The sequence below is a fragment of the Myotis nattereri genome (genome assembly GCF_964212035.1).
Source record: "Myotis nattereri genome assembly, chromosome: X".
Classification (NCBI taxonomy): domain Eukaryota; kingdom Metazoa; phylum Chordata; class Mammalia; order Chiroptera; family Vespertilionidae; genus Myotis; species Myotis nattereri.
In genome coordinates, this window is record NC_138078.1 from 109,085,090 (window position 1) to 109,107,628 (window position 22,539).

Sequence of the window (22,539 nt, forward strand, 5' to 3'; positions counted from 1 at the left end):
ACTTGAAATGTACATTTACTTGAAATGTAACTAGTCTGAATTGATATGTGCCCTAAATTTGGCTTTTGAAGACTAAATACCAAAAAGAGTAAAATGTCTCAATTGTTTTATATTTACAATATGTCGAAATGGTATTTTGGATATATTGGGTTAAGTAAACTAAATTCACCTGTGTCTTTTTACTTTTTTAATTGATTTTTTTTAGAGAGAGAGAGAGACAGGGAGAGGGAGGGAGAGATCAAAACATCCATGAGAGAGATACATGGATTGTCTGCCTCCTGCATGCCCCCTACTGGGGATGCGCCCACAACCCAGGCATGTGCCCTGATGGGGAATCAAACCTGCGACCTTTTGGTGCATGGAATGACGCTCAACCAGCTGAGCCACACCAGCCAGGCTCTTTTTACTTTTTAATGCAGCTACTAGACAATTTAAAATTACATGCATGGGTCACATCATATTTCTATTGGAAAGTGCTATTCTAGAGCATAGGTGTTATGAGCTAGACTCTAGTTCAGGTTCCAGGACCAACACACATTGTATGACCTTGAGAAACTTCCTTAGTGTGTCCGTGCCTCAGTTTCTTCATATGTAAAATAGTGGTAAATATTTGTGCCTGCCTCATACAATTGTTGTGAGGATTAAATGAGATGCTTAAATAACAAACAAAACACTCATTAAATATTCTGTAGTAGGTAATAATACAGTTTGTGTGTTTCACTTTTCAGTATGACCAGTAAGTGAAACATGAGAGAAGTCTCAAGGTGTAGTGAAAAGAATGAACTTTGGAATTAGACCTACCTGGGCTTAATTGTAGCTCAGCTACTTACTATGTGACCCTAGCCAGGTGTATCAATCTATCTTAACTATTTGCCTTATCTGTAAAGTGAGGCCAAATATATTTCACCTTGCAGGGCTGTCATGAGGGATAAAAATAAAGTGTGTGTAGTGCCAGGCACAATGACTGGCATGTAATAAACACTCAGTACATGGTAGTTGTTATTCAACATCTCCATATTTTTTCTGCTTATTTAATGGAACTGCTTTGAACTAAAACACAATTAGGACTTCTTAGCTTAGTAAACCTCTTTGTAGTATGGGGAACCTTTGGTTATATTTATATCTTCACTGCCATGGTGTGTCCCATTGCAGTTGTTTTTTGGAAATGGGTTATAAATGGGGAAACAGCCTACCAGGTTTTTAGAAATGTTATCAGTAACGTGGAAATCCGATGGAAGTGTATTCTTTCTGTAAAAATCTACTAAATACTAGTAGTTACTTTTGGATACTAGGGGCAGGGTTATATAATAAGGGCCTTTATAATTCACCTTTATATGAGGTATCATTTGAATACCATCTTTCCCCAAAACATTTCTGCAATTAGTGTGCCAGTATGCCTGAAATTCCCCATTAGGGTATGTTCTTCTGGGTCAAACCATTATTTCTCTCAAGTCCATTATACAAATGTAAATGAATTAGTAAGTATGAAGACTTGCAACCATGTTTGGCACATAGTAAGTGCTCAAAAAGGAGTTACCTAGTATTATGATTATGATCTCTTTAATCCTCAGAACATTTCATAACCTTATTACAATTAAGGAAAGTGAGGAATGGAAGGGTTAAATAGATTTTCTAAAGCCCCACAGGGAATAATTGATAAAGTCAAGATTTGCATCTGAAGCAGTTTGATAGAGCCTGCAATCATAGCTCCTGCTTCCCAAGACCAGAGGTAAAGCATCCAGCCATTAACGCCTTACCATGAATCCTTTAGGCATTCCTCAAAGGGATCCTGAGAGATTGTAAAGCACCATCAAAGGCATTACATGTAGGGCTGTCTTAACTAGGTTGGTGCTAGTCAGAAACAAAGAAGGGGGGAAAAAGAAAAAAGAAACAAAAGAAAAGAAACAAAGAAGGGAGCTGAGTTGCTGGAATTGGAAGTTCAGGACACTAAAATAGACCAGTGAAAAGGAATGAGAAACCATAGAAGAAAATGTCATTTATTCCCAACTTTGCCATAGCTGCTACCTAGCAAGCATGTTCAAAATGGAGACCTGACCCACCGTAGTTTCAGTTCACTATTATGAAACAGTTTTGGATCTAGCTGTACCATGAGCTTAGAAAAAAATTTCACATCTAACCAAGGAAAGTCCCAATAATATTTGAAATTGGGGCCTTTGAAGTTGCTATTTTCCATAAAAGAATTTAAATTTCTCATGTCTGAAGAAAGTAGATTATGGTGGAACTGTAGAATCTTTAAAAGAACATTTCATATGAATGCTTATGGGCTTATACAATGATGAAAATAAATAGCATTTGTTAAAAAGACAATTGAAAAACAATATTTGCTTTTTCCCACAGATAATAATTGCTGTAAGTCAGCTGATAGCTGATGTAGCACTAAGCGGAGGATCAAGATTTCAGGAGTCTTTATTCATTATCAATAATTTTGCTAACAGTGACAGACCTATGAAGGTATGTTCTCACTTCAAGTAATAAATTAGAAGCACCTTCACTGTCAGAAAAGTTTACACTCCTAGAGTTAAACTGTTATTGCATCCGTGACTTACTTTGTTGTTGTTGTTAATCGTCACCTGAGGATATTTTTTTCATTGATTTCCAGAGAGAGTGGAAGGGAGAGGGAGAGATAGAGAGAAACATCAATGTGAGAGAGACACATAGATTGGTTGTCTTCTGCCTATGCCCCGACTGGGGCCTAGGATTGAGCCTGCAACAGAGGCATGTGACCTTGATCAGAATTGAACCTGTGACCCTTCAGTTGAGCCAACGCTCTAACCATTGAGCAAACTGGCTAGGGCAGGTTCACGACTTTAGTAAAATAGTGTATAGTCCTAGCCAGTTTGGCTCACTGGATAGAGCATTGACCTGCGGGCTGAAGGGTCCCGGGTTCAGTTCCGGTCAAGGGCACATGCCTAGGTTGCAGGCTCAGTCCCCAGTAGGGGGCATGCAGGAGGCAGCCAATCAATGATTCTCTCTCATCATTGATGCTTCTATCTCTCTCTCCCTCTCCCTTCCTCTCTGAAATCAATAAAAATATATTTTAAAAAAATAGAGTATAGAGAATGTAAGCTTCATGATTCCAGGCTTTGTCTTATACACCACTGTATCTCTAGCACTTAGAAAACTGCCTGGTACATAGCAAATAATCAATGTTAGTTGAATGAATGGATGATTGACTATACTGTGTATGCACAGTTGTTATGGCTAGTAGGATTGGAATTTTTTTCTGAGCTTGATTTCTAAACTTGCTCTGAATATAAATGGATCCTTTCTTTCTTAACAGTTGTTAACTATTTCCCATATTGATTAATTAAGCACTGAGTTTGAAATTTCACAAAATCTCACTTCTTAGAGCAGTTAACAGCCGCCTGATCCATTGTTAACAGATGAGGAACGGCACAGAAGAGATTTATTATCTGATGAGTTTTAAGAATCATCTGTTAACTGTGGCTTGCCATAGATAATTTTTTTCCTTTTTTAAATTGAATTTATTGGGGTGGCATTGGTTAATAAAATTATACAAGTTTCAGGTATATAATTCTACAACATAACTGTATATTGTATTGTGTGTTTATCACCCCAAGTCAAGTCTCTTTTCATCACCATTTATCTCCCATTTTCCATCTTCTACCTCTCCCACAGCCCCCTTCCCCCTGGCAGTCACTGTAATGTTGTCTATGTACATGAGTCTTTCCTTTTTTTTCTTTGTTTAATCCCTTCACCCTTCTCACCCAGCCCCCAAACCTCTCCCCTCTGACAGCTGTCAGTCTGTTCTCTGTATCCATGAGTCTGTCTCTACTGTGTTAGTTTATTTTATTCATTAGATTTCACATATAAAGGAAATCATATGGCACTTGTATTTGTCTGACTGGCTTATTTCACTTAGCATAATACTCTCCAGGATCATCCATGCTGTTGCAAAAGGTAAGCTTTCTTTCTTTTTTTATGACTGAATGGTATTCCATTATGTAAAAGTACAACAGCTTTTTTATCCACTCATCTACCGATGGCCACTTGGGCTGCTTCCAAATCTTGGCTGTTGTAAATAATGCTGCTATGAGCATAAGGGTGCATATATTCTTTCAAATTAGTTTGTCAGGTTTGCCATAGATACTTATTGGCACTCCCAAAGACCCTGAACTCCATTCCTCTTTCTTACCTATTTGCTTAAAACCTATACCATTGTCAAAATTCATTTGTTGCACAGAAAGCAGGTTCTGATCTTCAGTACTATATGTGTACAAGGAAAGAGAAATCCTTTGCCAATAAAGAAATTTTCCTCCCAGAGGAATCATCTCCATTCTTGGGAAAGGTCATCTTCCAACATAATTGGACAATATTGTTTAAAATCTGAAAAAAAATAAAGCTCACAGTCATAGTGTCCTTGATGTTTGGGACATGTAGATCTATGTAGCAAAAAAAATATTCCCACAGGAACATTGCTTAGACTGAAGAAAAGGGAAAAAAAACCAACAAAACAAAACACTGTCAGGCTGGGAAAGTTTGCTTTCCAGCCAGTTCTACTGGTTCCCCAGGAGATAAGTATAGGAACACAGAAATGGCTTCTGTCATTTAGGATCTTTTACTCATACTCTAAGAGTTGTTACCATCCTTAATTCCATGTTATATAAAAGTTAGAAGAGCCAACTTTTTCACAGTCATAGGGGTGTGTTTTGGCTTTCCTTGATAGGAAATCTTTTGCATTGACTCATTTCTTAAATGACTTAGTTTTATTAGTCAGTCACTTAGTTTATTGGTCATTCACTACCAATAAACCCTGTTAGAACAGGGAGTGCCTTGCTCCAGTAAATGGAATCTCTCTTAATGAATAAGAAGATACTTTATGTATATAAGTATTACTTTAAAGGGATAAAGAAGGCACTTTTAAAAACGATTTCCTCCACTTTGGGTTATATTCACACTGGAAAGCTCCCTAACCCCTATATCTTTAATCATACAGATAATTGTGATTACTTCAGTGGGGTTAAGAGAAAGTGATAGGACTATTTTAATGGCCATAATAAAGAGGAAACTGTAACTTACTGGTTTGGGGGGGATCAAAACAACACTTTGAGAGAGGTTAATTATCTCTTTAAACTCTTTAGAGTTCTCTATGATTCATAAGCTCTAATTTGTATAAGTGGACACTTTGTAGTATTTTTTCCCCTTAGTATATGCATGTAGTAGTTGGTGGATGGGATGGGTATGCTTGTCAGTATGGAAGAGTAGGCTAAGGTCACTAGCTCTGGAGCCAAACTACCTGGGTGTAAATCTTGTCTCTACCACTTACCGACTATAATATTTTAACCAAGCTACTTAACTGCTTTGTGCCTCAGTTTTATGTTGGTAAATGAGTTATGATAGTCCTTAGCTCACAGGATTGTTGTAAGAATGCCTAGACCACTGCCTAATACAAAGTATACTGTCAATTTTTAGTTATTGTCCTACCAAGCAAAATAGAGACAGACTCATAGATAGAGAGCAGGCAGACAACTCTGGTGTGTGTGGAGGTGTTAGGGTTGGTGGTGGAGGGTTGAACAAAAAAGAAAAAAAGAGAACTCATGGATGTGGATAATAGTGTGATGATTGCGGGGGAGGGGATTGGTGGAGGTGGAAGAGGAGATAAATGATGATGAAAAAAATAAAATAAGGGAGAAGACAACAAAAAATTTTTAGTTACTGTTGTAATTAAAACTACACAATAAAGTGATTGTAGATTACTCTTATGGCTGTAGAATTCAGTGGAGGAGCTAGGGTTCAAGGCTTGGTAGCATGACTCCAGTGTCCATGCTTTTAGGTATTGTGAATATACTGCCATCAAGTTTAGAGCCTTTGAAGCCTGAGCTAGTTGGATATTTTGAAAAGAATTAATTTAAAGTTTTTTAGACATGTCCCATGCCAAGAACCAAATACCCAGAACTGTAACAAGGATTAAAAAAAATGTATGTTGCCCTGACTGGTATGGTTCAGTTGGTTGAAGTGCACCAAAATGTTGTGGGTTCAATTCCCAGTCAAGGCACATATCCAGGTTGTGTGTTTGATCCCTGGTCAGGATGCCTGCAAGAGGCAATTGATCGATGTTTCACTCTCACATCAATGTTTCTCTCTCCCCCTCCCTCTCTCTCTTCTCCTTCCCCTCCCCCTCCCTCTCCCTTCTCCTTTATCTAAAATCAATTTTTTTTAAAAAAAAATCATATGTTATTCCTAGGATTGAATGCTGAGGTTTAGAGCACATCAGTAATATTAATGAACATGTGTTTTTTGTTTTTAAATTAGGCAACTGCTTTTCCCACAGAAGTCAAAGATTTGACCAAGAGAATTCGTACCGTTCTTATGGCCACTGCTCAAATGAAAGAGCATGAAAAAGACCCTGAAATGCTAATTGATCTCCAGTATAGCTTAGCCAAGTCCTATGCAAGCACCCCAGAGCTCAGGAAAACCTGGCTTGATAGCATGGCCAAGATTCATGTAAAAAATGGAGATTTTTCAGAGGTAACTACTTAAGGCTTTGTTTTAAACACAGCCTTGCCAAATCCCTGGAGCACATTCTAACAGCTCTTTCTTTGTCATCCTTTTTTCAGGCAGCAATGTGTTATGTCCATGTAGCAGCTTTGGTTGCAGAGTTTCTTCATCGAAAAAGTAAGATATTTCTGTTATTAGAGATAGGGAGAATTTCAGTTAGTGCAATAGTTTTTATCCTTGTAGCTTGCAGCTGTGAATGTGATATAATTGAGCTCTGAAAAAATGTTCACCTTTAGCCTCATTCAGTGTTTAACAGCAGTTGTTCTTTAAAAAAACAAAACTAGATTGTTCATTTTGCCTTCTGCTTTCATTAAGAGTTAAATAGCCTGATATTCAGTGTTTATTTTCCAACACTGTCTCCCTGGAAGTCTACCACAGATTAAATTCTTCGTAAGGCTCATGAGAAGCTCTGGATAATACCATCCACGTATTTTCCCCTCATCTGCCTCAAGTTCACCAACAACTGCCCACAGATTTAATCTCCACAGCCGCTTTAATGCAACAGTACCTTGGTATTAAAGGGTAGTCAGCACATCATCAACATGGCCAAATAAGACATTCCTTGTTTGTCCTCCCCCCCACAACAATTTGGCATCCATCCAGAGACAAAATTGTCTTTGTGGGAGCTCTGGGACCTAGTGCCTTATGCCAAGGAACCTGGGAGGAATGTTACCAACCTCTGCATTAGGTAATAGGCAGACAGATCTCAGTCCTGGTTGTGGATCCTGCAATGGCTCATGCACTGGCTCCAGCCCTTCCCAGTCTAGGAGCCCCTGGAGAATACTATCTTATGTAATCACCCATAGACAAGAGAGCCTTGGTGGAAATGTAGGAGTCCAGTGGAGAAATTCCAGCATGCCACTAGAGTATACACACACACACACACACACACACACACACACACACACACGTTTAAATGCATTGGAGAGGGTAAAGTTTTACTTTACTCATGTCACCCCTTCCCCAAGGTGGCACAGCTCAGTGCCAAGAGAGACATCTTGTCTGTGATTTCTTTCACGGGGAAAGAGAGAGCATGAGAATGGACACCTGGCTTCCCCAGCTGTACAGGATGCTGCCAAAGAGGCCCATTGCTCTTTTGCCCCATCCAGAGTGCTGAGTTGTGAGCTTCAGGACTGGGGATGGGGGCAGGAAGAAGTTGGAAAAGTGGCAAATAGGACTCTCAGAAGGCATTAAAGAGACATGGTTCATATACTAGCTCAAGAAGCCCACCGACAAGCTGCTAGGGACATTTAGCCTTTGGTTCCCTCCAAGTGGCCCATAAGCACCCTCCAGTGCTCCATGTGCTTCAACCACACCTCTCCTATTCTATAGCCAACTTCTTATGCATACTCCTGATGGCAGCAAGAGCAAGCTTTAGCAGATAGCTAGTGAGCACAAGCAAAAAGTAGGCCAGAATCTGTGGGCCAGGGAGAGACCACAAACTTGAACTTTATCACCACTCTTGGGAAAGCAAAAATGGAGGCTGTTTGCACCTGGCCCAGTGTGTTGCATGATGGAGAGAAGGCATACAAACTTACGAATTCTGCCACAAGAGGGAACAAGAAGTATGGAGAAGATGTATCCATAAAAAAATTTGTGCAACCCTCAGAATCCCTAGCAAGGCAGGTGGAAAGCATTTCTCTCCCAAAGTCAGTCAGTGAAGACAGTTGGAAGTGACTGCTATTTCAAATGTGAAGACAGCAATGCCAGACAGCATGGTTGGAGCTGGAGAGCATTATGCTAGATGAAATAAGCCAGTCAGAAAAGATAAATATCACATGATTTCACTCATTTGTGGATTGTAATGAACAACATAAACCGATGAACAAAAACAGATCCAGAGACAGAGAAGCATTGATCAGATGCTCAAACCTCAGAGGGAAGGTAAGGGAGGATGGGGGTAAGGGGGAGAGATCAACCAGAGGACTTGTATGCATGCATATAAGCATAAGCAATGGACGCAGACAACAGGAGGTGAGGGTGAGGGCAGGATTTGGGGAGTGGGGGGGCAATGAGGGGATAAGGACACATTTGTCATAACTTAATAAAGGGGAAAAAATGAAGGAAACATGACATTACCAATAACCTTCCAGTAATCAAACTCAAACACTTGGAGAGCTGTAATTTACCTAATAAAGAATTCAAAATAGCTGTTTAAGGAAGTGCATTGAGTTACAATAAAATAGAAAGAAAATTCAATGAAATCAGGAAAAAAATACATGAACAAAATGAGGTTAAACAAAGAGATAGAAATCATTAAAAAGAACCAAACAAACTCTTGAGCTGAAGAATACAATGAAGTGAAAAATGAAATAGAGAGTATTACCAGCAGGATCAAACAGAAGAAATAATCTGTGAATTAAAGGGGAGGACCTTTCAAATTATCCAGTCAGAGGAGAAAAAAGAATGAAGAAAGTGTCAACATAAGAAACACCCAAGCCTTCCAGTGGTTGGCAAACCGCGGCTTGTGAGCCACATGCGGCTCTTTGGCCCCTTGAGTGTGGCTCTTCCACAAAATACCACATGCGGGTGCGCACGTACAGTGCGATTGAAACTTCGTGGCCCATGCACAGAAGTCGGTATTTTGTGGAAGAGCCACACTCAAGGGGCCAAAGAGCTGCATGTGGCTCGCGAGCTGCAGTTTGCTGACCACTGCTAACTGGTTTGGCTCAGTAGATAGAGCATCGGCCTGCGGTCCCAGGTTTGATTCCGGTCAAGGGCATGTACCTTGGTTGCGGGCACATCCCCAGTAGGGGGTGTGTGCAGGAGGCAGCTAATCAGTGTTTCTAACACTGTACCCCTCTCCCTTTATATAAAAAAATCAATAAAATATATTTTTAAAAAAGAAACACCCAAGCCTGTAAAAATTTGTATGAGTTTTTTTAGTCAAACAGATGACAATTGCTAGGAAGCCAAACCTCAGTGGATTGGGAAAATGCTCCCCAAAAATGACAGTTTTGTACCTTATTATACATTACAATCAAAAGAGGAGGAGGAGGAAGTGAAATCCATTAGTGACAGATTAGGGAGGCTGGAGAAAGCAAAGCAGTGGTGTGGGGGGACCTCTGGGCTTGGATAAAAAGTAAAATGACAGACATATTTTGCCTAGTTGGTTACAGGATAGATAACAGTCAAAAATTAACATGATAACAATAATAATGAGGGGATTTATGGTCTCTGCTCTGGTAGTGGTATGTCTGGAGATGTCCAGAAAATGGAAAGTTACCTTGGCATTCCAAAGGCCTGTTATCACAGATGTAAAAGACAGTAGACAGGCTCAGGTTCAGTTAAGGTCAAGATTGACTTTTTTCAAGGAAGATTCTAGCCTGGGACATGATTACCTGCCATAAACTGCTTTTAGTTTAAAAAGTTTTAATTTCAGACCATCTTTTGTGGTTACTTGAGGTCTCTGAGTTTGTAAGGCCGCCACACAGACCTCCCCTGAGCTTTTCAGGTTTACTATGTGGCCCGCTTTTCATCCACAGAACTTAAAAGGGAACCCCCATAAGGCTATCAGTGGATTTTTCAGCAGAAACCTTAGCTAGGAGTGGGGTGGTATGTAAAGTGCTAAAAGAAGAAAAACTGCCAACCAAGAATATTCTATCTAGCAAAGCTGTCCAGAATTGAAGGACAAATACTTTCCTTAGGCAAACAAAAGCTGAAGGAATTCATCACCACTAGACCTGCCTTACAGGAAATGCCAAAGAAAGTTCTTCAAGCTGAAATAGAAGGATGCTAATTAGTAATATGGAAACATGTGAAAAGGATCTGTGTGAATGGATAAAGATGTGGCAACAGAATATACAACAGAATATTATTGAGCCATGAAAAAAAAAAGAAATCCTGTCATTTGTGACAACAAAGATGGACTCCCAAGGGCATTATATTAAGTCAGACAGCAAAAGACAAGAACTATATGATCTCACTTATATGTGGAATCTAAAAAAGCTAAACTTGCATAAAAACAGAGTACAATGGTTTTTATATAAGTTTGGCTTTTATTGATGTTGTTCAAAGGGTACAGACTTGCTACTTACAAGATGAATAAGTTCTGGAGATTTAATATAGCATAATGATTATAATTAACAAAATATACTTGAAAGTTGCTAAGAGAGTAGATCTTAAATGTTCCCCCGCCCCAAAAATGGTAATTATGTGTGCTGATTAGCGTTATTGTGTTAATTTTCAGTGTGTGTGTGTGTGTGTCAAATCAACACATGTACTTTAAATTTATACAGTGTTATATATCAAAAAAATAATTGGCAATGGACATTGCAAAGAAATCTCTCACTATCTATCATAATGGCCAAGCTACTTCTTTTAAGGCAGTTGAATGAGTAATCTTAGATCAAAATGAAACCATATTGTGGGTGTGATATCACTCTGGTTTTGGCTATGAAAAATACAGCCATGTTTTGTTTTGTTTTTTAATTACAGAATTTCTACCAGTAACTATGTATCTTTCATTTTACATCTAAGGCTCAGAGTCTGATTGCCTCTATTAATACCACTCATGTGGAGAAATTTTTTCTAAAAAGAGTCTTCCCAAACTTAGTATCATGATTAAAATGTAGATTCATGCCGAAACCGGTTTGGCTCAGTGGATAGAGCGTCGGCCTGCAGACTGAAAGGTCCCAGGTTCGATTCCGGTCAAGGGCATGTGCCTGGGTTGCGGGCATATCCCCAGTAGGAGATGTGCAGGAGGCAGCTGATCGATGTTTCTCTCTCATCGATGTTTCTAACTCTCTATCTCTCTCCCTTCCTCTCTGTAAAAAATCAATAAAATATATTTTTTTAAAAATGTAGATTCATTTTACTTATATTTTAAGTTAACACTTTCTGTTTGATACTGAAATTTTTTCATTCCTCACCTGAGGATTTTTTTTCCATTGATTTTTAGAGAGAGTGGAAGAGAGGGAAAGACAGAGAGAAATATCGACATGAGAGAAACACATTGACTGGTTGCCTCCTACATGAGCCCGAACCAGGGCCTGGGCTGAGGAGGAAGCTGCAACCAAGGTACGTGCCCTTGACCGAAATTGAACCCAGGACCCTTCGGTCTGCAGGCAGATGCTCTATCCACTGAGCCAAATTGTCTAGGGCTTTGATACTGAAATTTTTTTGAACAATGCATTTGCTTGCAATTGGTATACTCTAGTTTTCTCCTTTTGGTGCACATGTGAAATTACAGTAAAAATAAATATTGAACTTGAACACTGCAATTCCAAATAAACTAACAGATATGAGAACCCTAAACACAGTACTGAATAAATTTTAAGTGTATCTTTCAGAGAAATTAGGTTTATATTATCTCAGCTTTTAAATTAGTCAACATGTGAGATAAGAGTTTTTGTCTGCTAAGTGTAAAACTATATTCTTTAGATATTGAAATAGTTAAATATATTAAACTAGAGGCCTGGTGCATGAAATTCGTGCACTGGGGGAGGGGGGTGCCCCTCTCCGATCTGGGACCCCTCAGGGGATGACCGACTGCCGGTGGGATGGGATCGGGCCTAAACCAGCAGTCGGACATCCCTCTCACAATCCAGGACTGCTGGCTCCCAACCGCTTGCCTACCTGCCTGCCTGCCTGCCTGCCTGCCTGATTGCCCCTAACTGCTTCTGCCTGCCAGCCTGGTCACCCTCTAACAACTCTCCTGCCAACCTGATCAATGCCTAACTGCTCCCCTGCCGGCCCATTCACCCCAAATGCCCTCCCCTGCCAGCCTGGTTGCCCCCAACTGCCCTCCCCTGCAGGGGTTCACCCCTAACTGCCCTCCCCTGCTGGCCTGATCGCCCACAACTGCCCTCCCCTGCCGGCCATCTTGTGACCACATGGGGAAGCCATCTTGTGTGAGGGTTTGATGGTCAATTTGCATATCACCTCTTTATTGTATAGGCTATTTTCCTAGAATTATTTTTCACAAATGCAAAGACCCCAAAATGAATCAAAACTCAAGAATTTTTTATTTCCATTCTCAATCCTTAAGCTTTAGAAATATAACTATCCTATATAATAAAACCTTAATATGCAAATCAACCGAACAGCAGAACGACTGGTGGAATGACTGATCGCTATAATGCTCACTGACCACCAAGGGGCAGATGCTCAATGCAGGAGCTGCCCTCTGGTGGTCAGTACACTCCCACGGGGGGAGTGCCACTCAGCCAGAAGTCAGGCTCACAGTTGGTGAGCGCAGCAGTGGTGGCGGGAGCCTCTCCCACCTCTACTGCAGGTGGGCAGTAAGGAGCAAGGGGTTCTGGACTGCAAGAGCACTGGACTGCAAGAGGGATGTCTAATTGCTGGATTAGGCCCAATCTGTGGGGGCGGGGGGAGGATCAGGCCTAAGCCGGCAGGTGGACATCCCCTGAGGCGTCCCCAACTTCAAGAGGGAGCAGGCTGGACTGAGGGACTACCCCACTCTCCCCCCCCCCCCCAGTGCACAAATTTCGTGCACTGGGCCTCTAGTAGGAGATAAAATAGCAACTAATACAGAATACTAGAGGCCTGATGCATGAAATTCATGCAGAATAGGCCTTCCTTCCCCCAGTTGCCAGCACCGGCTTCCCTCGCAGCCTTGGCTTCATCCAGAAGGTTGTCTGGAAGGACTTTTGGTCTAATTAGCATATTATGCTTTTATTATTATAGATATATATTGCTGTGGTTTTTTTGGATGTTAGCATGACGCAGCTTGCCTGAACACCAAACACTATGTATGACATGTTTCAACAAGTATAAATAGTGCTTTGAACTAATGATTTAAATATTTATTTCATAATACCTTCAAAGTTTTTTTAGAAGTTATACTTCATAGAAATCAAAGAGCCCTTTCTGAGTAGGAAAAGGTGATGTTTTTCATTTTAAACAAAAATAATGTTAAATTTAGGAAAAATTCACATGTTTATTTATAGGTGCTGTCTATTTTTAAATCTGGACTATGCTACTTGCTTGAACTAGAAAACCTTATTCTAAAATGGTGGCAATGGGAAAATCCTCAGACTTTTTTTCCCTTAGATTCAATCATTCATATGATTTAAAACACCTTCTTTTGTTAATTATCTAATCAAACTATGATAGTTATGCTAAAGGAGACTACTAATTTAAAACAAGTTAAAAACTGAATCTAACCTGTCATCCAGTCAGAGAACTCCATGATCTAGGCAAGACCTGGATATTCACAGAGTAAATGAAAGTATATTTGAATGCAAAACTAAAAAAAAAAAGTTTCATTTATACTTTTAAGACAAATTTATTTAACAAAAATAATTGAGTAATTCCGGAGCCCTTTATTTTCTATCATTAAGCGTCCTTTGATAATTAACACAAAAGGGAAGGAGAGTTAGCTGTATCATAAATCTCTGGCATATTAATTGCCAAAAAAGTTTGTGTTTTCTCAAAGTCTTATGCCATTTCTCTTGAAGTCATTACGAAGCAGTTTATTTTTAAAAAATTAATATATTTTTATTGCTTTCAGAGAGGAATGGAGAGGGAGAGAGAGATAAAAACATCAATAATGAGAGAGAATTACTGAACTTTGAAGGTATTATTAAATAAATATTTAAATCATTAGTTAAAAGCACTATTTACACTTGTTGAAACATGTCATACATAGTGTTTGGTGTTCAGGCAAGCTGCGTCATGCTAACATCCAAAAAAACCACAGCAATTGTTGATCACCTGCCTCCTGCACTCTCCTACTGGGCATTAAGCCCACAGCCGGGCATGTGCCCTTGACCAGAATCGAACCCGGGACCCTTCAGTCAGCAGGCCAAGGCCCTATCCACTGAACCAAACCAGCTAGGGCATGAAGCATTGTTTAAATCAGCCGTGGGCAAACTACGGCCCGCGGGCCGGATCTGGCCAGTTTGAAATGAATAAAACTAAAAAAAAAAAAAGACCGTACCCTTTTATGTAATGATGTTTACTTTGAATTTATATTAGTTCACACAAACACTCCATCCATGCTTTTGTTCTGGCCCTCCGGTCCAGTTTAAGAACCCATTGTGGCCCTCGAGTCAAAAAGTTTGCCCACCCCTGGTTTAAATCAAGGTGGAATGAAAATACTACTGACCAGCTGTCGCATTAGAGACAAGTTTTCCTGTATAGTGTTTTTAAGAAAAAAAAATAGTTTGTCTTGTTGGGTGGTTGCCTAAACAAGCAAGGACTTTAGCCCTTGCTCCCCAGGGGTGTCTACAAATCCTTTTTCTCATGTTTTAGACCAGTGGTTCTCAACCTTCCTAATGCCACGACCCTTTAATACAGTTCCTCCTGTTGTGGTGACCCCCAACCATAAAATTATTTTCGTTGCTACTTCATAACTGTAATTTTGCTACTGTTATGAATCGTAATGTAAATATCTGATATGCAGGATGTATTTTCATTGTTACAAATTGAACATAGTTAAAGCATAGTGATTAATCACAAAAACAATATGTAATTATATATGGGTTTTCCAATGGTCTTAGGCAACCTCTGTGAAAGGGTCGTTCGACCCCCAAAGGGGTCATGACCCACAGGTTGAGAACCGCTGTTTTAGACACTGAACTGAAAGGGAAAGGGGGTGGGGAGTGTACAGTTCTCCCTGCCACGCCCCTAGCCTCAAACTTCTTTCCTACAGCTAGAGCTTTAGTTCTTTCTACTAGACAGACCTTAAGGATTATCATTCTCTTCCTTTTACCAAAGTTACCTTGAGGTGGTGATACTGGGTGTTATTCCCATCCCCAAAAATATAAAATTACAGATCTAAATGTCTTTACTTCTGTTTTGTCTGAGAACCTCAAAATGTTCTAGATCTCATTCTCTGGAGGTCAGACTTTATGTATCTCTTGCTGAGTGAGGGCACAACTGTTTTCTCCCAGGGAATTCCAGAGTCAATTTTCTGCATTCTTCCACCACCACATAGCACCCAAGGTTCAGCAAAGCTTTAGGCCTGTAGGGCTCCCCCATCAACCCTGGAAAAGGAATTTTCTTTCCCAGAGAGTCTGTTATTTTCATTCCTTATAGGGTAATGTTGATCCCTTTCCCAAGTTTTGTACTCAGGATCTAGTAGTTTAGGTTCTATAAAGCTTTTTATTCCCCAGTGCCTTGCCAATCACAGATTTTCTTTTTTCTTTTTTGGCCCTCCCTTCAGGACTTTTATGTCTTACCCTTCTTCTGACTAGCAGTCTTATTTTATCAAGGGTTGGACAGTTTGCATGTTGTTTTCCTTAGGATTGCAGCCAGGAATACAGAAACTACAGCTGTTTATGAAGGGCAAGGTCAGGAATCTAGGTCACATAGCAGAAAAATCGATAGTCTCTCCAAGACCACTTTATCTAATGCTACGTAGGGCTTTGTGAGAGCCCTCTAATACATGCCTCCTTCTCTTGTGATATATACACTGGCCACTTCTAGAATCAGTCACTTGTTTCATCTGAAAATCTTTCTGGAACTAAGGGGAATCAGAATTTTCCCCCAAGTATTTTTAAGATGGTAACAAACAAAAGGGCCCTCATATCCTTGGATAGTTGTTTGGGTGTTGATAACGTTAAGCAAAAAGGAGAAATAGTCTCCTCTAGGTAGAGAGATATCGTCAGGCATAGGAACCACATAAGCAAAAATAGTGGACTCTGAAGTTGAAAATCACACTAGAAGTCGTTATACCAGGTGATGTAGACACAACCTTCAAAAGTAGATGTTGAGCTGTTTCTAGAAGACACCTAATTACCCTTCTTCTAAAAGGCACTCTCCCTAGATGCTTTAGCCTTATCTGATCTCGGGCATTTTGTCCTCCCCCAAATCACAGCATTATATACATCATTGAAGAAGGAAATGATGAAAAACCCCAGATTTTGGAATCACTTAAAGTAATAATCTCCTCAGAGCAGACAGGAATTATTTCCTCAGCCATGGACTAGCAGCCTAAGGCCTTCAGGGATTGACCCTTTTTCTTGGTAAAGACTACATTCTGTATCTCTTCACTCAAGATTTTTCTTTCATAATTGAGATTTTATCAGTTGTTTTGAGGTTAAGTACACAGACATTTCAGTTTGTACACAATTCTTAACTTTTGTACCCAAAATCTAAAAAGTCATGTAGTTGTGATTCTTTCCTAAACAGTTATTTCGGTGACTTTTTGGCATAAAATGTGCAGTTAGCTAATTTTCCTTAATAGAGTATCAAGTACCAATATCTTCAAATGTTGATACGCTTTTACATCTAAGTCCCACTAGTTCACAATTTAATATCAGATGCTCTAGATCCGTGGAACTGCGGCTCGCGAGCCACATGCGGCTCTTTGGCCCCTTGAGTGTGGCTCTTCCTAAGCCTTGGGAGTGCCCTAATTAAGTTAATAACAATGTACCTACCTATATAGTTTAAGTTTAAAAAATTTGGCTCTCAAAAGAAATTTCAATCATACTGTTGATAATTGGCTCTGTTGACTAATGAGTTTGCCGACCACTGCTCTAGATAATCAAATCTTCAATCTTTCACAGCACATTAACAAAGTTACTAGGAAAACTGGAACTACTATACCAAAGATGTTGCAGATGCACAAAATCCTGAAAGGGAGAGGCCAAGATCAAGGAGTGGTTTTCTTTAGGAAATAATTCTACCAAAAACATGAGAATAGAAGTAATTTAATATGTTCAAGACATATTAAATGCATGATTAATTCCATATTGCCATTTAGGATGCTTTTGTATTGTAGGATATAAAAACTACCCCATCTATGGAATATTAAGCTGACACCCAAGATAATCAAATCCTCTCCCAATATTCAATATCCCACTATTTTCTGGTTGTCCCCCCCCCCCCCCCCCGCAAAAAAAAAAAATACCCAACCAGCATAAGAAGCTAAATTTAGACAAAAAATGGGATGAAGTGGAATTCCCTCCTTCTTAAAAATGTTTCTAGAGCTACTACAAACATTGCATTTCCAAAATAGTTGATATAAATATTCCTCTGGATTATACAAGGGAGGCAGGGACCACTGATGAGACATGGTACATGATATTAATCAGACCTGGCTTCTTTCTCTTCTGCTACATCCAAGTCTGGACTCCCCTCATTTTTAGTTTCTCCACTTTATGCAGATCTTTAGGTTCCTGGTTAGCCACTTTGGCCTGTTTTCCCTTTGCTCCCCTCCCCCTTTTGTTTTTACTTTTTTTGTTTCCACTTTGCAGGAGCAGATTTAGCTGACAAGCTTGCCCATCTCCTCTTAGGCTCCTTCACTGTCCCCTTGGTGGAACTGACCTTTTTCTTGGCCTTATGGCTGCGGGGGCAGGCGAGTGCTGACAACCTTCTGGAACCTGGGCTGCCTGGCTGCTGCCCCTTCTCCCACTGCCCAACCCTCCACGGGAGTGGTTTCACTCAAGTTTTAGGGCCCTCTTCCTTACTGCCTAGCTCTTAATTTCATAGAGATGATAAAATGGAAGGTTTTCTCCTAAATTTGAGATGTTTTACTGCAAGACTACTCTGAGTGCCCTGGAGACCAGCTGCCAGTCTGAGGCCTGTTTGTTACTGGTCCATGATCGGGAGGAATGTTGTCCTGAATGTAAATCAACTGTGTCACTGAGTACAATGTTTAGTTCAGCTGACTCTTGCTTTTCTTTTCATGGAAAGACTCTGTCGAAGAAGGAAATGAATTGATTTACATTCTGGTATGGGTTCCGTATCTTGCTGTGGTCAGTACTTTGAAGAGAAGTCCGTAACAGACCATTTTAGACATGCTTATCTTCGGAAATGAAGTGTCATACTTTCAAAAGAAGTGTGTCATGCTCTTTCTTCAGTGGTTTTTATTAGCTAATGTGCTTGAACAGAAACAGTTCTAAAGCCCAGTAAATTTCATTATTTCTGACACGCCTTCTGCCTTAACAGAAATCCACTGACCACCCCCTATGTGTTTCTCCATTCTTGACAAAGTACTTTAAAGCAACTCCATATTCCCTCACCAGAATTCCATATCTCTAATAACAGTGTGGTTCTTACTTGATAACCCATGTTGTATCAAGCATAATATCAGAAGGTACACGTGTGTCTTGTTAGCTTTCATTTAGACAAGAAGAGTTGGCAAACTCTAAGTCCTGTAACATGATCTTTTCCCACAAGAATTCTGAGAAATCGCAGTATGTGGTTTGGCTTTCTTAAACCTTCCTTCTTCCTTCTCCAACTTCTCACCTGGGATGCTTACCAGATATTTAGCTGTGAGTAGTCATTATTTCTAAGCATCACTATTAGAGAAATTTTAGAATAGTTTTTTTCTAGATTGCAATTGATTCTAGATTGTAGAATAGATTGCAATAGGTGTTTGTTCCCTTTGTGACCAGCCACTTTTAACTGACTAGCAGATTCTGTCATAAGGAGGCTGAATTTTCCTTAACTCTAAAATTACCCACTTAGATAAGGGTAAACGTAGCAACAACAGGAGTTATTGGACATCTTCCTCTGTCCAGAATCTGTAGGGCAACCATGTAGTCTTCTGTACCTAAACTCCTGCCTGACAGTGACAATTTGGTCCACGATCCTGTAGCACCTGTTCTCAGCTTGAACTCACTTCCTACTTCCCAGGGATCCAGCTGCAGAGTCATTTAGTATACCAGCTGGCAGCAATTATTTTATTCTGTTTTGGAGAAGCTAGTATATTTTTGGCAGCTTTGTTTGGTAATAACAATTCATTGAATACTACTTCTTTTTTTAATCTTCACCCGAGGATATTTTTCCATTGATTTTTAGAGAGAGTGGAAGAGAGAGGGAAAGACAGATTCATTTTCGTGAGAGAAACAAATCGATTGGTTGCCTCCTCCTGCATGTACCCTGACCAGGGCCCTGTTGGGGGAGGAGTCTACAACTGCGGTACTGCCCTTGACTGGAATCAAACCCAGGACCCTTCAGTCTGCAGGCCGATGCTCTATCCATTGAGCCAAACTGGTTAAGGCTTGAATACTTCTTATATGATAGGTACTGTTCTAAACACTTTACTTTCATTTAATTATCATAAGTTAATTATCACTGTTTTACAGATGATGAGACCAAGTTTTAGAGAGAGAAACATGTCTAAAAGCACACAGTTAGTGACAGAAGTGGGTCTATCTAGCTCCAAGTCTCTGGTTCTTCTGTGTCCTGTCCTGTTTTTCCAAGAATGCTTCATACTTTCCATCTGTTTTATTTTATTTTCTTAAAATACTAGAGGCCCGATGTGTTTGGCCAACAGGGAGCAATAACATGTAGACTGAGATGCCCTGAACTGTCTGATAGCAAGCAATCATTCCTTCTCAGGTTTGGGGAGCCAATTCCAGCATGTCAGCAAGGGCTGGATCATCTAGAGTGGCAAGGGCACTGATGCACGAAATTCGTGCAAGGGGTTTGGCCCCAGCTGCTTCACCTGGGCCCGGCTAGCCCTCACAGCCCCTTGCAGCCCAGCTTCATCTGGACTGTCATCCAGATGGTCGTTCTGCTGTTCAGTCTAATTAGCATATTAGCTCTTTATTATATAGGATGTTTTATTGATATCAGAGAGAGGAAGGAAGAGAGAAACAGGGGTAGAAACATCAATGATGAGAGAGAATCATCAATGAGCTTCCTCCTACACGCCCCCCACTGGGGATCAAGCCTGCAACCGGGCATGTGCCCTGACTGGGAATCAAACCAAGAGCTCCTGGTTCATAGGTAGATGCTCAACTACTGAGCTGCTCCAGTGAGCGCCATCTGTTTTATTTTTCTGACTGTCTTACAAGTCCTAGGTTAGGCCTCCCACAACAACTGACTTTTCCCCAAAAATTTCCAGTAAAGTCAGGAGCTACAGATGGTTACAGAAACTCTTTCAGTGATTACCTGAAAAGTACATGCCCTCCTTGTTTAGGTGAGACCATAGTTGAACACAGGATGAAATTATTTGTAACAGTTTTTAGATCTCACTAGAGAAACATTTACTGTACTAGCCAATGAAAATGATATGTAGTCAGAGAATGAAACTTAGTTGTAAATAAGTTGAGCTCACTTTTGGGGGAAAAGACTGGTAGAATGTATAGTAAATGAAAATAAGTTATTAAAATATTTGTAACTGAAAATTGTACTTGTGCCTTTGATCCTCACAAAGAATATCCATGTTTATTTTTAAGGGTAACCAATCACTCTAAGGCTGTTATTTACAAAACACTTTCATATATAAATTTACTTCACTGTTTTTTTGTTCATACAGAATTATTCCCTAATGGATGTTCAGCCTTCAAGAAAATTACTCCCAATATAGATGAAGAAGGAGCAATGAAAGAAGATGCTGGAATGATGGATGTCCATTATACTGAAGTAATATTCCAGGGCCTGCACTGCCAGTTATATAAATTTAACTTCTTAAATATATGTTTATTTAACAATTATTACAACTAACTTAATTTGGAAGGTATCTAAGGTTGATGAACTGTAAGCATTAAGACTTCCCAGAGCAATGATGTTCCTGTTAGGAATGTGGAGAACCCTGTCTCTGGAACTCTTCCTAATGTCTGGTTTTAGAAATGCAACATTTATTATCTTCAAATCACCATCACAGTAACCAGATCAGGGTCAGCATAGTTTGGAGAATCTTCCATTAAAATATTGTTAAGGTAACAGTTAAGCAGAGGATCCATACAAGTATTTTTGAAATGGAAAATTTCTACTCTAAACTTCATATGGGTAGCAAACGGATTCAGTTGTCACACAGTCAACCAATATTTACTGAGCACTGACTTATGAGCAAGGTTCTGAACTTGATGATATAGGAGCTATCAGATAATTAGATATGTCTGATCTTTAACCTCTAATGTCTACCTGAGAGATAAGACACCATCACAAAATGAAAATAAGATAGTGCCATTTGAATAATATAAACAGTATGTTCCATGCAAAGTCAAAGGTGAAAGAGATACCTTTGAGCTGAAGTAGAACAGAGGAGGTATTAGGTTAGAGAGGGGTTTGAAGAATGAGTTCATCTTGAAGGCGTACTAACAGGAGAATAGCAGAGACAAAAGTTAAGTGGTGGGGAAGTATAAGGCAGGTTTTAGGCACAAGTAAGTGGATCCTTTGGACTAAACCAGTGGATTTGTATAGAGAAAAGTAGTAGCTGAGGTCTTAATTTTGAGAAACTATGAATATTTGGGCTTTATTCATTGTTGAATTGCTATTAAAGGTTTTTGAGCTGAATCATGACAAGGTCAAAGCAAAGAAGAGGAAAGGTTAATTCAGTGGTAGTATGTATTGGAAGTAGATAGATAGGGGCTAGAGGCAGAGGCTAGAGAGGGGGCTACCCTAAGGGTCCAATGTGATGCAATTGAGTTGGGGCCTAAACCCAGATAGTGACAGATTCAGGCAAAACTTTGACACAAAGAGGAAAACTTGCTGACTGTAGGAGGGGAAGAGTCAAAGTAGCTTTGAGATTTCAGGTTTGGATATTAGAGAAAAATGATAGATGGATGATTTTACAGGTAAGATTATGAATTCAGTTTTTGATGTGTGTTGAATTTGAAGTAAAAGGTTATCAAGATAGAAATAAACATTAGGCCATGAGAAATTCAGAACTGGACCTAAGCAGAGAGATCAGGATTGGAAATCCGCATTTGGAAGTCATATCTGTGTAAGAATTAAATCAGAGTGAGGATGGGAGATAATATAGCAAATGAAGACCAGAGGACCAGGGACTGAACCATACAGAACTTTACAATTGAAGAATGGGAACATGAAAAAAAAAGAAGAAAAAATCAAAAGCAGAGAGATTTAAGGAATTGTAGTCCCATATGAATACATTTTTAAGTTGTATTAAGAAAAACAAGAAGCAGTCAGGTTAAAGTGATAGAGACACACTTCATAAATACTAAATACTTTATGAGTTGTTTTTTATAATACAAGCAAATCTCAATTAACTCTAGTTTACTTAAGCTAAAATGATATGCCTAGAAGCTTTACCTACTGTTTCTGTACGGGTCTGTCTCCTGGTCAGTAAAATAAAGATAGTAATACTGTCCTGGTTACTTCACAATAAACCTG

The 22,539-nt window shown here is 39.6% G+C and overlaps 1 protein-coding gene across 1 annotated transcript in view; it reads left to right on the top strand.

Moving 5' to 3' along the window:
• The window catches only part of DOCK11 (dedicator of cytokinesis 11), a 192,502-nt gene that overhangs the window by 153,108 nt on the left and 16,855 nt on the right, over positions 1-22,539 (top strand). The window contains exons 42-45 of the mRNA XM_081081274.1: positions 2,359-2,472; positions 6,295-6,510; positions 6,600-6,657; positions 20,720-20,826. Coding sequence (XP_080937400.1) covers positions 2,359-2,472; positions 6,295-6,510; positions 6,600-6,657; positions 20,720-20,826 — 495 coding nt within the window. The remainder of the gene's footprint in view (positions 1-2,358; positions 2,473-6,294; positions 6,511-6,599; positions 6,658-20,719; positions 20,827-22,539) is intronic.